The sequence below is a fragment of the Anas acuta genome, chromosome 5 (assembly GCF_963932015.1).
Source record: "Anas acuta chromosome 5, bAnaAcu1.1, whole genome shotgun sequence".
In the NCBI taxonomy this organism is placed as follows: domain Eukaryota; kingdom Metazoa; phylum Chordata; class Aves; order Anseriformes; family Anatidae; genus Anas; species Anas acuta.
Window position 1 is genome coordinate 4,550,435 of NC_088983.1, and position 13,979 is coordinate 4,564,413.

Below are 13,979 nucleotides of genomic sequence, written 5' to 3' on the forward strand. Positions count from 1 at the left end.
AATCAAATGCTCACAAAACAAAGAGCTTTTCCAGGCAGGTGCGGTGCTGTGCCCCAGTTCAACAAGGATTTGGTTTTATTGAGTGTATTTTGCTTGAATAGTTTTTTTTGGGGGGGGGTTCAACTCCATCGGCTCGCACCACGACAGCAGAGCACGGGAACCTCACGCCTCACTGCCTGGGAGCTGCTGGTGGTGGGGACCCGGAGCCATCCCGAGGCACCTCCCGAGCCTCCCCTGTGTGTCTTCCTCTGGGTTAGAGCCACAAAAATGCACAAAACTGGGCACCGAGCAGCACAACATCTCGCCTTCATCCATAGCTGGCCACTTCGCTGAGCAACGGAGGGTGCTCGGCGTGAGGGATAACCACTGCTGGCAGTTTGGGGGCCCAGTGGTGTGTAAATAGAGGCAACCAAAAGAAGGAGGCTCCTTGGGCATGCACGGACCTCATGAGGGGCAAGAAAAGCTGAGGGATGCTAGGGGATGTGATGAGACATCATGGTCTCTGCTCCCGGTGCTGCACGGGCACCGCGGTGAGGTGACGGTGGCCACCGGTGCCGCATGCTGGTGCCTCCAAGCAGCTTCACGAGCAGGAACCTGCCGGGGACAGGAGCACAGAGCAGGCTGCTGCCTCCGCCTTCCTCTCTCTTTCCACCAGTTCATTTGTTTGCTGCATTAAATCCAAACCAGCTTCAGGGCTCACGCAGTCCCACGCGCACACGTGAAGGAGGGACAGAAACAGCCACCGTGAGAGGGGACATTTGGGAAGGGTCTAATCCAGATTCAGCTCATGAAATTGTGGCTTAAAAAGCAGTCCTCCTCCTTCCTCAGGACCTCAGCTATGACACAAATCCTGCACGATGCTCCCTGTCCCCCTTCTCCACCCGGATTACCCCAAGAAGTTCAGGGCTCTCCCTAAACGTGGCTCACAAACACCATCCCTCCGCCAAAGGCTGAGATTGGGGAAAGGGGACAGGTTGGAAACACGTGTTGTGTTTTTTTTTTTTTCCCCTTTAAAAATCGATCAATAAATAAATACAACCTTTCATTTTGCTTCTTTCACTGCCCGCAAAGAAATCCCCAGGCGGATTTCTTCCCCCTGCCCACAGAACCAGGCGGAGCCGGCGGCATCGCCCCGCTCAGCCCTCGCGGGCGCGATGGAAAGGGAAGACAACCATCGAGTGTGCTAGAACCATTTTAATATAATTATACATATCTGCCAAATCCAGGAAAAAAAGGTTTATGCATATATATCTTTTTTTTTTTCTTCAGTTAACATCTGCAAGCATAAACGACAATGAATTTCTCGGTTTAAATTCATCCAGGTCAGAGCAACTGCCCGAAGTCCTGTTTGATTTGACGGCTACCGCCAGCGTGGCCGGCGGTAAGTGAACTCCAGAGGAGCTTAATGTCCTTGGGTGTTTTTTTTTTTTTCGGTCTTTTCTCTTTCATTCAAAGACAGTTTGTTGTAAAAAGTTTCAGTGCAGTTCACCTCTGGTGAAAGGCGATCATGTATATTTTTTTTTTGTGGTTTTATTTTTTTTTTTCTAATATATTTTTTTTTGTATTTTTAAAAAGATGATAATAGGTAACTCAGTTGCTCTGAATTTCACTTATAATTATAACCTATTTAAATCACAGCAGAACTCCCGCTGGTGCGGAGTTCGTAGTTGCATACAATACAGGAGATCACAGTTTTGAAGTCTAGCACAGATTAAAAACCACAGATGTACCATTTATATAAGACACACACTGATTGTCTCTTAAAAACTACATATTGACTCCTTATGAACATTATTTTTTTTTTCTTTAAATAAAGTAGTGCAGCTAGGACAATCAGTCACACAACCCACACAGCCCTGAACCAAGTTCTCTCGGTGCCAACTTGAGCAAGTTGGGCATGAAACAGTTGAATGAGCTCGAGAGAGAAAGAAAGAGGGAGGGAGGGAGAGAAAGAGGGAGAAAAAGAGAGAGAGATGCTGTCCATTCCGAATATTTTAACCAAGGGTTGGCTAACACATTGGAAACCTCTGGGTGAAGGATCTTTCCACGCACACACAAAAAGAAATAAAAACCTAGACTTTTTTTTTTTTAAACTGGCCCATAGGTGGAACGATCTCCCACCTCTTCCAAACAAAGAAACCCAACAATTTGCCTAAAACTATAAAGAACACAGATTGGTCTGTCTGTTTTCTGCTCACTAGATGATCTGTCCGTTTAAGGCCTTCCTCCTCCGTTTTCCTCTTTGTTATTCCTTTTCCAGAGCGTCTGAGCAGGAGATGAGTCTGAACGTGGTCACACCAGCACTGTCCCTCTTTTGTTGCTGTTGTCGTCGTCGGTTTTTTTGTTCGTTTGTTTGTCCGTTTGTCCGTTTGAGTTATTTTCTCTTTAATTTAACCAAGACCTGACTAAAACTGGAGCGTTCGGCCCAGCGTGTTCGTTCTCGTCGCGGTTTCTCGTACGGTCACAAAGGTTCCCCGCGGGCCTTCACAAAACCTGGAACTTCCATGAGGATGTCTGGTCTTTATAATCCAAGCAGTCAGCATTGAAGTTTAACTTCCAGGAGGCGGTTTGGTCTTTATAATCCAAGCAATCGGTGGTCGAGTTAAAGCCCAAACTGGAGGCCCCGTAGCCCTGGGTGGAGAGGGAGGCCGGAGACTGGTTGAGGTGGCTGGTGACCGCGTTGGCACCCATGGGACTCAGGGTGGCCCCCGGTCCGGGCAGCTGGTGGTGCATAGGGGTCAAATAAGATCCACAGTCCATCCCTCCGAAATAGGAGGTCGAGCCAGCGTATCCTTGGCTGTAACCTGAGGCCTGGGTGTAGGTCATGGGGTAGGACCTCTGCATGCAGGAGGAAGAGGTGGACAGGGGGTCGGAGAGCGGGGAGATGGACGCCGGGCTCCAGATGGACACGGGGGCGCTGCTGCTGGAAATGGTGGGGACCGAGGTGCTGGAGGGGGGCGTGAACTGCCCGCTGGTCCCGCTCTCCGAGCTCACTTCCCGGGCCGGGGAGTTCTTCTTTTTGGCCGGCCGCACCTTGTTCTGGCCCCCGTTCTGCTGCTGCTGCTGCTGCTGCCGGCACTTGGCCCGGCGGTTTTTGAACCACACCTGGAGACCGGGAGAGAGGGAGGGGAGGATGGAGGGATGGAGAAAAGCCTCGCCTTAGGGACACGCAGGTACCCCAGGGCTGAGAGCCGGCTCTGGGGATGGGGACGGCTCCGTGGCCAGCGGGGCTTTGCAAGGCTCCCCCTCCCCGAGATCGTTAGCATTAATACTAACGAGGGCAAACAGGCAAACCAAAATGCTTAATACAGTCACTTTTGGGGAAAGCAGAGGGGGACGCTCCCTTTTTGCAGCTTGCCAGCCGGCGACCCCCCAAAATCACCATTTAAGGCCTGTTGAAGCCCTCGATTAGAAACAATAGAGCAAAGGGGGGAAAACAATTAGGGGAACAGGGGCAGGGGTTTGGGGGCGGTTGCAGATGTCTCATTTACCCCTAAACAGGCTCTCTGCTCTCCACCCCCAGACAGGGGTGGCCCCCAACCCATCTCAGCCTCTCCTAGCAAGGTGCTGTGAGGAAATGGCTGGGGTCGAGCATGGGGAGGGGGGTCCTGGTCCCCATGGCTACGCTCTGCAGGGACACAGCCCCAGGCAGCTCTGTGACCAGGGCCATCCTTGCAGGGAGGTGAGAGGCACAGGCAACATAGGAGCTTCCCTGCCCCTACTGAAGGGTGCCCTGGATCCGTACTGGGGGCAGCACAGGTCCTTGGACCCTCCTCCTGCCCCACAGCAACACCACCAGGATGGTGTCCGGGTTGGACCCCTGCAGGCTGCCCCAGGAGGAGGCACAGCCCAGCCTCAGCAGAGGTGTCCCAAGGCCTCCCCTCTCCAAAACCCCTCCAAAAGCAAAGGAAGCCCCTGGTTCGTGCTGGTGTAAAAGGGGACCCCAGCCCGGCAGCAAGGATGTGGGGGGCGGTTGGGGAAGGGAGGATGCTTTGTGGCCTCTACACGTGCCTACGAGACCAGCTGGGACGTGGCCAAAGCAAGGTGCAGGGCATGGGGATGTTGGGGATACCCCCCAAACCAGGATGACCAAGGGGTCTGCACCAATCCCCAGAGCTCAGTGAGGAAGGGGAGGCCAGGCTGCAACCCAGAGGGGGCAAATCACCACTCTGACCACCCCAAACACCCTCACACCCATATGTGAGCATCCCTCAGGGGCACGATGGGGCTGGCCCCATCCTCTAAAACATCCCCAGTGAGCTGGGGTCTGGGGGAGGACTGAAAGGGGGGGAAGCAGACAGGGTCCCCCCCTGTTCCTACCTGCACTCTGGACTCGGGCAGGTTGATTTTCAATGCCACCTCCTCCCGCATGAAGATGTCGGGGTAGCGGGTCTTGGCAAAAAGGGCCTCCAGCACGTCCAGCTGCGCCCGGGTGAAGGTGGTGCGCTCCCGCCGCTGCTTTCGGGGGGTGGCTGCGAAAGGAGCCGGGAGCCCTGGCTGTCACTCAGTGTGCTCAGCCCCCGGGGGACCCCTCCAGGGACCCCCCCAAATCCTCCCCGGCTCTCCCCGGTGATCCCCAGCCGCATCCTTGCGGCAATCCCGGCGCCTCCTCCCCAGCCCTCCCTGCAAGAGGCTGCCCCCCACCTCCAGCAGCGGGGTGGCCCCGGTTTTGCGACCCCATAGAAAGGTTATAAAGGGTGGAAAAAATAAAAAATAAAAGTGAAAAAGGAAGGGAGAAAGGGGAACCCCACAGCACCGCGCTCCCCGGCGGCTTCTGCTGGGGGAAATCCGCGGGGCAGAGGGGACAAAAAAGGGGAACGGGGGGAGAGGGGAGGAAAAAACGTGGCTTACCGGGATAACCGACGGACGGGTGCAGCAAATCCATGCCCGAGGTTGTGAGACTCAGGCCATTGACTGCATAAGGTGGTTGCTTAAGATAAGACATCATGCTAAAGTTGTAGCGGGGAGGAGAGTTGGCCGAAATCCGGGCGAGGGGGAGCCGCCCGAGCGCCCTGCCTGCCCCGGGCGGTGCCTGGGGGTGCCGTCGGCCGGGGGGGGCCGCCAGGTGCCTGCGGAGGGGAGAAGGGGGGGGGGGGGTCAGGGAGCTGGCTGCCCCCCGGCTTTTATCCCCGCTGCCTTCCCCCGCCGATCCTCCAGCTCTTAAACCGGCCCCCAGCCGGATTTGGGAGCCGGGAGAGACTGAGCAGATAAACGCATCCCTCCCCAAAAAGACAGGGAGGGAGGGGAGGGCAAAGAAGGGGGGGGGGGGGCACGTCCCATCCAGTAATTACTGCCCGAACAAAACCCCCCATGCCTTCAACTGCCCGCATTGTACGGCTGCCCGGGGCATTTGCATAGGATTCCCGGCCGGGCACCAGCTAATTGTCTCAAGCAAAACTTGATTGGGGCCATTCGCAGACACAAAGAACCCCTCGGCTAAATAAATAATGCAGATAACAAAGCCCAAGGGTGAGAAACAAAGAAACAATTCAAGAAACCTATCTCTCCCCTAGTCTCTTGCAAGGACTTTAATTATCCCAGGTTTGGGCAACATTCAAGCCTCCCCCCCTGCCCTTCCCCCCCGACGATGCCGCATTTCAGAGCTCAAATGCCCGCTCGGGCAGAGCCAAACTTTTCTGCTCTACCGCCATCAGTCCACGCCTGCAGTAATTTCCACCGGCCATTTGCACCTAATTAGTACTCCGGGTAATTAGATTTGGAGGCAAGTAACAGATTTATTAGGCTTTCAAGAAACTCTTGATGACGGGGCTGGAGCTAAACAAACACCTCGCCAGCGGCTCCCCCCCGGCTGCGGTCACCCCCGGGGGGGGCTCCGCAGTGGGGCTTGGGGGACCCCCAGAACCAAAAATACCCGACGGGGGCCAGCCCCTGGCTCCTGAAAGGGTTAAGGTTGGTCCCCGCGGAAAAAGTGGATTTTTAATATATTTTTTTTCGCCAAATCTCGCCTTTCCCTCCACGCGCGGCGGCCGTCGGAAAAAACGAAGTCGAGTGCAACTTTTTTGCCCCGAAACCCCCCAAACTCGATGTTTCGGTAAAGAGCGGCCACGGGAGCGGAGCCGTAGCTCCGGTAGGGCTGAGAGATGCCGGGGGGCTCCGGAACCCCCCCCCCTTCACCCCCATCACCATCCCCGGCTGTGCCGAGCGGCTCCGCGGGCGCGCATCTTGCGCGGCTCGGCCTCGCTTAAACGGGGGCAAGGAGCCGGGCCCCGCTTTTAACACCGTGCCCGGGGGGGCGGGGGACACACGAAGGGGATCCGCTTTGCCGGGGGGGGGGGGGTACCCCCGCTCCGCACCCACACCGGAGCCGCCGATTTGGTCGCCACCGGTTGCGCGGGCGAGCAAAAGTGGTTTCGGGGCGCATCGGAAAACGAGCAAACGAACCCCCCCAAAATTAAAAACACTTAAAAAAAATAATAAAACGAGTGTTCCCACTCTTTCCCCTCAATCCTCCGTCCTCGTAAAGGCGGCAGAGCGCAGCCAGGAGCCACCCGCGGAGCCGCTCGTCCGCGGCCGCGCAAGCGGGGAGCAACGGCTCCGCTCCGCAATCTGTCACCTTTCCCCCTCCTCCCCCCTCGCTCCGCAAAGATCCCGGCTACCAGTTGCTCTGCCCTCGCTCAATAATAATTACCCCGTCCGAGAATTAATTATAATAAATGTTTTCTTGATAAACTAACGAGATAATCCGGGCGGCACACGCTCCCTAATTACGGGCCACCGGCCCCAGCCCCGCTGATGGCCCGGGCTGATTAATGCAAGGCAGCGAGCCGCGGCCGGGAGGGCAGGATGAGGCCCGGGCAGCCACGGCTCCATCCTCGGGCGGGGAGGAGAGGGGGGCACGGTGCTGAGACAGGACGGGGAATTTCTTTTGCTTCGCCTTTCCCCCCCAAGAGCTCGTTTCCACCGCGTTTCTTACGTTTATTTTATCCCATTTGTAATTATTTTCCCCCAAAGGGAGGATTTGGGGTTGGTGTTTCCCAGCACGGTTTTTTTTTTTCCACGCTGAGGGGGTGCCGGGGAAGGGCCCCCCCGGCTCCGCGCTTCGCCCCCGGTTCCTGCGCGCAGCTCCGCGGCCCCGGCCCCGCTCCGGAGCGGCCAAACGAAAGGGTCTGCAGGGGCCGCCGAGCCTTTTGACCCATCTCTGCCTCCCCACCGCCACCCGATCGCCTTCCTAACCGCCTTTAATTTATTATTTTTATTTATTCTTTTACTGGATTTGCATCTTTTTTTTTTTCTTCTCCTCTTTTTAAAGAAATAAATAACACCGCTCAACTTCTCGGGGGATCCGAAATCCAAATCAATCTCGGCAAGCGGAGGAGGTTTTGAGCTCTAAGGAAACTTGTGCCGGTGCACAAGGACTTTCCCGACTCTTTGTCAGTGCGGTGCGAGCCGGGGGATGGAGCCTGGGGCACGGAGCAGGGCGCCTTGCGCCCCGGCGCTGCCTTGGGGAAACGCGTTCCCACGGCCGGTAACAACAATAATAATCAAAATAATAAAATCGGGGAGGTGGGAAACACCTCCAGCCCTCCTCCGAGCTGGCTGCAATTCTCTCAATCCGTTTCACCCGCCCGAAGCTCCGGCCCAAAACGCGCTGCCCGTTTCTCTCCCCCGGCTGGTGCCTGAGCGCACGGTTGGGGGGGGTCCAGGGCGGCAGCCGGAGTGGGGGAAATTTCTCCCCGGTTATTTCTAATTTTCCAAGTTCACCTCGGGGTCGGGGAATAACGAAAGGCCAAAGGATCAGGCCGCGGAAAATAAAACACCCAAGGAAATCTCGGCGAAGAAACGCTGCCCGCAGAGCAGCGAGCCCGACCTCCGCCTGCCCACGGGGAGAGGGGAGCCGTGGGAAGCTCCGGACCGTCTTCTCCGCTCCCGGATTCGACCCTTTTGCATTTTGCATCATCCCCTGCCACCGGAGCAACCTTCCTCCACCCGGCCCGGTCCGGCCCGGCCTCCCCGGAGCATCCCCACAGCTCTCCCGGGCAGCCTCCCTCTCCCTACGCCGCTTCCCCCCGCACACACGCTGTTAAAAAAAAATAATAAAAATAATAACACTAATAATTTTCCCCTCCCTCCCGCTGTATTTCTGCAAAATGCCCCCCCCCGAGTCTTGCCCCCACCCCCCCATCCCGGGGGGAAGAGGCGAGCGGGTCCGACTTACCTGCGAGCCTCGGGCAGGGCGGGGGGCGAGGGGCGAGCGGTGCCGGCCGGGTCCTCACCAAATTCAGGGCTCGGGCTGAGCTAGGAGAGAAAGCACAAAGCGGGAGGTTAGAGAGCTCGCCGCATGCACATGCCCACGACATCGGAAGGGGGGGGTTGGGGGGGAGGAAAAAAAAAAAATGTTTGAAAAAGAAGAATAAATGGGGGAGAAAGGGGAGGGGACGGTGCGGGAGAGGGATGCGGGGATGCTCGGGGTCTGGGCTCGGTACATACAGAGCTGGCCGGTGCCGGAGCTGGTCAAGTGATTTTATTTTTAATAATAGTGGCGGGGTGCGTTGGAGCTGAGGTCTCTACCTCTCTCGGGGAGCTTTGCTGAGAAAGCGCCTCTCTGGCAACTTTTTGACGCAAACTCTCCAACCAATGGCAGGGAGAGAGTGATTGACACATCTAAGCCAGGGGGAAAATAATAAAAACACACAACAGGGGGAGGAAAAAACAGGCCGCTGCTGTACCGGGGGGACAATCAAGCGAGAAATAACAGCCACCAAAATGACACGAGAATATACATTAAAAGAACCTGCTCGGTTTAAAAAATATACATTATGGAGCGCGGCGCATGAAGTCATTGTCCAAATTAACGTGATGGACGTTAAGCACGGATCGCGTTAGCCTATTGCCCGGGGACCGGGAAGAAGGAGGGGGGGACGATAAAAAGCTGAGGGTTGAGGGGGTAATAATAACAACAAAAGATATTAAAATATATAAGTAAACATTGCAGGGGGGCGGCGTGGAGCCTTGGCTGAGCGGAGAGGAGCTGGGAGAGGGGAAAGCTGTAGGGGAAACCTGTCCAGGGGTAGGCAGAGTGGGGTAAGGGGGTCCCCCAGCTCCGGCCCCCCCAGGCCCTACCGCACCCCCACGTCTTTAAGTCTGTATTTAAGATATATAGAGACGGCTGGTGGTGCAGGACGAGACTTTTGCAGCAGCGCTGCGTTTGCCTTGGCAAATATGGACGTGGAAATATTTTCGTAGGAATAAACTCGGTGCAGCAGAAGGGGGGCCGGGGGGCTCCCCGCTGCCGAGCCGAGCTGAGCCGTGCCTCTCGCAAGCACCCGTCCCTGCCCAACTTCTCCCGGGTAAAAAAAACCCGAAAACGAAGCTTGGGGACAAGGCAGGATCAGGGGAGGCTCGGGGAAGGAGCGGTCAGCCCGGCTCTTTCCTCACTTGTGCCAAGAAGGGAAAACGCAGCGGCTCCCTCGTTTTAACGGGGTGACCTATGTTAATGAAGTTATAGCAATTAATTCGCCTCTTTGTGGCTCTCTCCGAGCCTGGCTGGCTGTGTGCAATCAAATGTGGTTGTCCTTGGACTTAGCGCAACCACCGACCACTGCCGGTGCAGCCCGAGCTGGCGCTTTGCAGGAGCAGGTTTGGGATGCTCGGGGTTGGGTTGCTGGGTTTTGGGGTTTTGTTTCCGTATTATTATTATTTTTTTTTTTCCTCCCGGAGTGGAGGAGGAGGAAGGAGGGGGGCGAAGGGAAGGAGGGAGGAGAGAGGAGGGGAAATTAAAACAAACAAACAAACCAACAAACAAAAATAAACCCCTCGCACAAAAGCAGCCGCTGCCCGGCGGAGCCGCTCCCACACTTTGGACGCTTTTTTTTTTGTTTGTTTTTTCTTTTTTTTTGCCAGACTTCGCGGAAAGTTGGTGCCCGGGGGCGGCCCGGCTGGGGGCTGCAAGACCCCGGCCTCCCCGGTCCCCCCGAGCCCCCCTGATGCTGCTCCCCCTGCCCTCCTCTGCGCTGCGCCTACACTCCTTGGGGTCTTTTTTTTCCCCCTTTTCTCAGAGCCGTGATACTTTTTAGGGGCTTTTCGTTTGTTGGTTTTCTTTTGGGTTTGTTTTTCTTTTTCTTTTTTTTTATTTTTTTTATTTTCGGGTGGGGGAGGGTGGCGAGGGGCGGCTGCAGCCCCCTGCCCCATTGCAATCCCCCGCCTTGTTCCCCCCCCCCTTGCCACACTTGCGCAGAAATCCGCGCCGGGAAAATCCTTCCCTCTCACCTCCCCGCATGTCGGCACGGCCCCTCAGCCTCTCCTGTAGCAGAGCAACAGTAATAAATATCCCGATTCAACCCTCCCCACCCCCCCCCCCCCCCCACAACCCCCCCCCTTTTTTGCCATCGCCTCCCGCCCCCACATATTATTTAATAACCTTAATCCACCTTGGAAGAATGAGGGAGATAATTCGTTGCCGTGTATCCTGACCAGGAGGGTATTTTCGAAATCGATTAAAAAATAAAAGGGAAGGGGGGAGGCGTGTGTGTGGGGGGGAAACAGACGAGGAAAAAAAAAAAAAAAAAAAAAAAAAAAGAGGGGTGCTCGGGGGCTGGAAGAAACCGGGCTGAGGCCGCCAGGAGGGTTGAGCAAGGCAGAAGCATCGCTGCCGGTGCCTGGGAAGGTGGCCGGGAGCGCAGGGAGGGCAGCGGGCATCGCCACCCGCTGCTGCCGGGGGGCACCGGCACAGCCCCGGCCTTCCCCGGCTCCCCCCGGCCCCATTTGCCCGGGCTAATTCCCTCTGCCAAGAAAACAAGTGGCAGAGCTGGACAGCGTTACTTAAATAAACAAGGGTCTCTTTAAAATTCTCATCCACTTCAGATGTCTAAAGTAAGATTGTGATGATTTTGTCACGGTTTGGTAAATTTACCCCTTTAAGAGGCTTTCATAAATCCCAGAACACACCTTCAGCCAGATTTGAATATAGATTTAGGTTTTAAAACCCAGAAGCTGGGAACACCGCTTTATCAAAGAGAATTTCCCTTTAGCTTAGCAATGTGTCGGAATGGCTCTCGCAAAGATTGGATCTGAGAGGGGGAAAAAGGGGGAACCTTCTTCCTGGAGCAATCCTGCACACACTTTGCAGCTGCCTCTGCCTCCAGCCTTCTGCAGCTCGTGGAAAAGTTGCACACAAAAAAAAATGTTGCAGCTGTAGGATCTAGGGGCTTTTTTTTAATTATTATTATTTTGATTTTTTTTTCTTTTTTATTTTTTTAAAGAAAAACCAAAAAACTTTCCAATCTCTTCTGGTCCGTTTGGAAAGCGTTTCAGAGCAGGTACGGTCCCAGAGAGCCAGACTAGCCCGGGCTAACGGGGAGTGAGTGGATCTGTGTGATTTGCACTCTCACAACTTTGTGCTCAGAGAACCAAAATCTGCTTCTGGGATGAAAAGAAAACTCTAACTTCTGCTTCTCAGTAAGTTCTCCAACTTCCGATGCCAAGCGGGTTACAGATCCGTTCCTTTTTTCTCTCTCTCTGCATAGCTGTGTTTCTCTCGTCTCCTTCTCTCTCTCTCTCCTTCTCCTTCCTCCGGTGTAATTTCCAACTCCTCTTTCCTAACGCGAGCGTTTTGGGAGGGTTTTTTTTTTTTTGTGCCGTGTGTGTTGCCCACCCGTCTGACCGCGCTGCGGTTTGGGTGTGCTGACAAGGAACCGAGGCGTTCGTGCAGGTTGGGCGAAAAGTTGAGGAAGGGAAGCGACCCCCCCAGACCCAGCCGATTTATTATTTGTCATCTTGGCATCTCCGATCGGCTCCGCAAAGCGCTGCATGCTACGCACTTTTAAGCTTTTCCCCTCATCGGATTTGTGTCTCGTTAAAATATTCCGTACTTTCCTGGAAGTTTATCTGCAATTCAATTGCGGGATTTTTTTTTTTTTTCTCTCTCTCTTTCGACACTCCCCCCCCCCCCTCCCAAATTTCCCTTTTGGGGGTGCAATGCCAGAGCCCCCGGCAAAGCCGTGCCACTTCGAAAAAGGGTCGGATTCGTTTAAAAATGCCGGAATGCTAAAAAGAAAAATTAACCCCCCCCCCCGCCTTGTTCCAAGCGCCTGGGAGAGGCATGGCAGAGCCGGCACCTCCTCTGGGGAGGGGGGTGTTTGGGTTTGTTTTCCTGGGGAAAAAAAAATAATAATAAAAAAAAATAAGGCAGCATCTTCGCCTAGATGAAACCAAGTTTCATAATTTGAGTGGGGAGGGCCCGGGGGAGGAGAGGAGGGGATGGCGGAGGCGATCGGGGGCGATCCGCGATTCGCGCAGCTCCTCTCGGGGCCAGGCAGCTCCCAAAAATGATGCCCGAGAGCGGGGAAAGGGAGGTCAGCACCTGGGGGAAGGTCTTGTGTGTGTGTGTGTGTGTGTGGGGAGAAGATCCCTCCCCCCCCCGCTAAAAAAAATATATATAGAGAGATAAACCACCAACACAAATGAAAAAAAGGGAAAAAAAAAAAAGTCTTTGGGGTGGCTGTGCCAGGGGGTGCGTGGGGTACACGCGTGGGAATGGGGCCGTGGGTCTGTCCGTGCGGCTGTGTGTCCGTGTGCCGCCCAAACTGGCTCTAATTCTGCCAGTTTGCATCTTTTTTTTTTTTTTTTTTGTTCCTCTCCAGGCCACGAAGTTACCTTGATGAGCAGCTTCCTACAGCAATCAGATTATAGCTCCCCGAGCCAGATATTAAAATAACGGTTCCAGTCCAATATCTCGCGTGTTGGCAAACTTGGGAGAAATGAAGGGGTCGGGGGGAGGGGGGCAGGGAGAGAAAGAGCCAGAAAAAGGGTTTTGTAAGAAAGAAGAAAAGAAAACCGCAGAGAAGCTTTAAACTAGTCTTTCGTTTGTAACCTTTTACAACCTTTATTTCCCGTATATGAAAAGCTCCTTTTATTGAGCCCCAGAAAGAACTTTTTTCCCCCCTTTGGATTTTTAATTAGAGTCCATCAATTGCAGCCATATATATAAGAATCGATATAAAGTAATCCGTGGAGATGGGCTAAGGTTTTAATCGAAAATCTTCTTTGCCATTCTTTGCAGATCTTCTTTAGCCGCTGGCTGGTGGAGAAACAAATGTTCATTAGGAAAATGCCCCCCAAACCCCCAGAGCAGCCCCCCCCAACCAAACAAAGCCCCAATGCAGAAAGCTCGCAAAAGATCAGAAACCAACTGTTGTTGTTACCATGTGAATAAGAAATTACTCCTGTGCTTAACTTCATTCTCCTTTGCAGGCAGTCATTGCTGGGCGGGTTTCTATATGGCAAACTTTAAAAAAAAAGCCAGCTCCGCAGCCTACAGCTAATTTCCCCCCTTCCCGGACTGCGTGGCGGTGATGGTATTTTCCTCTGGTTTGTGTGCCCGCGAGTGGCTGTGTGTCCGGTAACAAAGATCCCACAAGTACAACACTGCGGGGAAATCCAGACCCCGTCCCCTTGCAGCCTGTCAGCCTCACAAATAGCACACTTTTTTTTTTTTTTTTCCTCAGCTTTTTTTTTTTCTCTTTACTTTCTTTCTTTTTTTTTGCCTTTTTTTTTTTTTTAAAGTGTTTTCCATTATGTAAAATTTAACCCTTTGCCTTCACGCTATGGAATATTTTATTTTCCAAAGCAGAGAGAAAGGAAGGAAAATCCCAACTCCCTGAAAGCTCCCCAAACCTTCCTCCTTACTGAAGAACCAGGGCTGTTTTTTCTCCAGGGGTAGGAGGGGAGTGGAAGCTAAATATTAAACAATGCAGGCAGCTTCGGGTTTATTTTGGTAAATTAATTGTGAGACGATTCTGGCTCCCGTGTGTTTCTGCATGATTAAACTGTGCTATTTGTTCCCCAAAGCTGCACATTAGCAGAAAGCGCAAGTCTATTTTAAAGCATCATCCTCAGGTTTAATGCAGGCAAACTAGGCTGAGCGAAAAGTTTACCCGAGTAATTGCGGCTAAGAGTCGCCCGTAGTTGTTTTAATCATGATTTTTCTATCTGATAAGTGCGTTTGAAAGAATGGACCCTGC

At 53.9% G+C, this 13,979-nt stretch overlaps 1 protein-coding gene across 4 annotated transcripts; it reads right to left on the minus strand.

Moving 5' to 3' along the window:
- Window positions 1-1,176: 1,176 nt before the first annotated feature.
- On the minus strand, window positions 1,177-8,538 carry OTX2 (orthodenticle homeobox 2). 4 transcript variants are annotated; one of them, XM_068682384.1, is made up of 5 exons: window positions 8,449-8,538; window positions 8,177-8,256; window positions 4,852-5,069; window positions 4,321-4,472; window positions 1,177-3,105 (listed from the first exon to the last, which is right to left on the minus strand). In XM_068682384.1, exons 3-5 carry the CDS (start codon window positions 4,946-4,948, stop codon window positions 2,485-2,487), a joined length of 870 nt encoding a protein of 289 aa, XP_068538485.1. In that variant the 5' UTR covers window positions 4,949-5,069; window positions 8,177-8,256; window positions 8,449-8,538; the 3' UTR covers window positions 1,177-2,484. The 4 variants fall into 4 exon arrangements, with proteins under 4 accessions (XP_068538485.1, XP_068538487.1, XP_068538486.1 ...); XM_068682386.1 differs by lacking the exons at window positions 8,177-8,256; window positions 8,449-8,538 and adding an exon at window positions 6,454-6,609; XM_068682385.1 differs by lacking the exons at window positions 8,177-8,256; window positions 8,449-8,538 and adding an exon at window positions 5,646-5,707.
- Window positions 8,539-13,979: the final 5,441 nt, after the last annotated feature.

Bases quoted from the DNA above. Each gene is read 5' to 3' on its own strand.
- OTX2 (XM_068682384.1), bottom strand. From the start codon at position 4,948: ATGATGTCTTATCTTAAGCAACCACCTTATGCAGTCAATGGCCTGAGT. The intron at 4,473-4,851 runs GTAAGCCACGTT...CTCCTTTCGCAG, and splicing joins CCCGTCCGTCGGTTATCCCG to CCACCCCCCGAAAGCAGCGG. The intron at 3,106-4,320 runs GTAGGAACAGGG...CCCGGTCTCCAG, and splicing joins TGCCCGAGTCCAGAGTGCAG to GTGTGGTTCAAAAACCGCCG.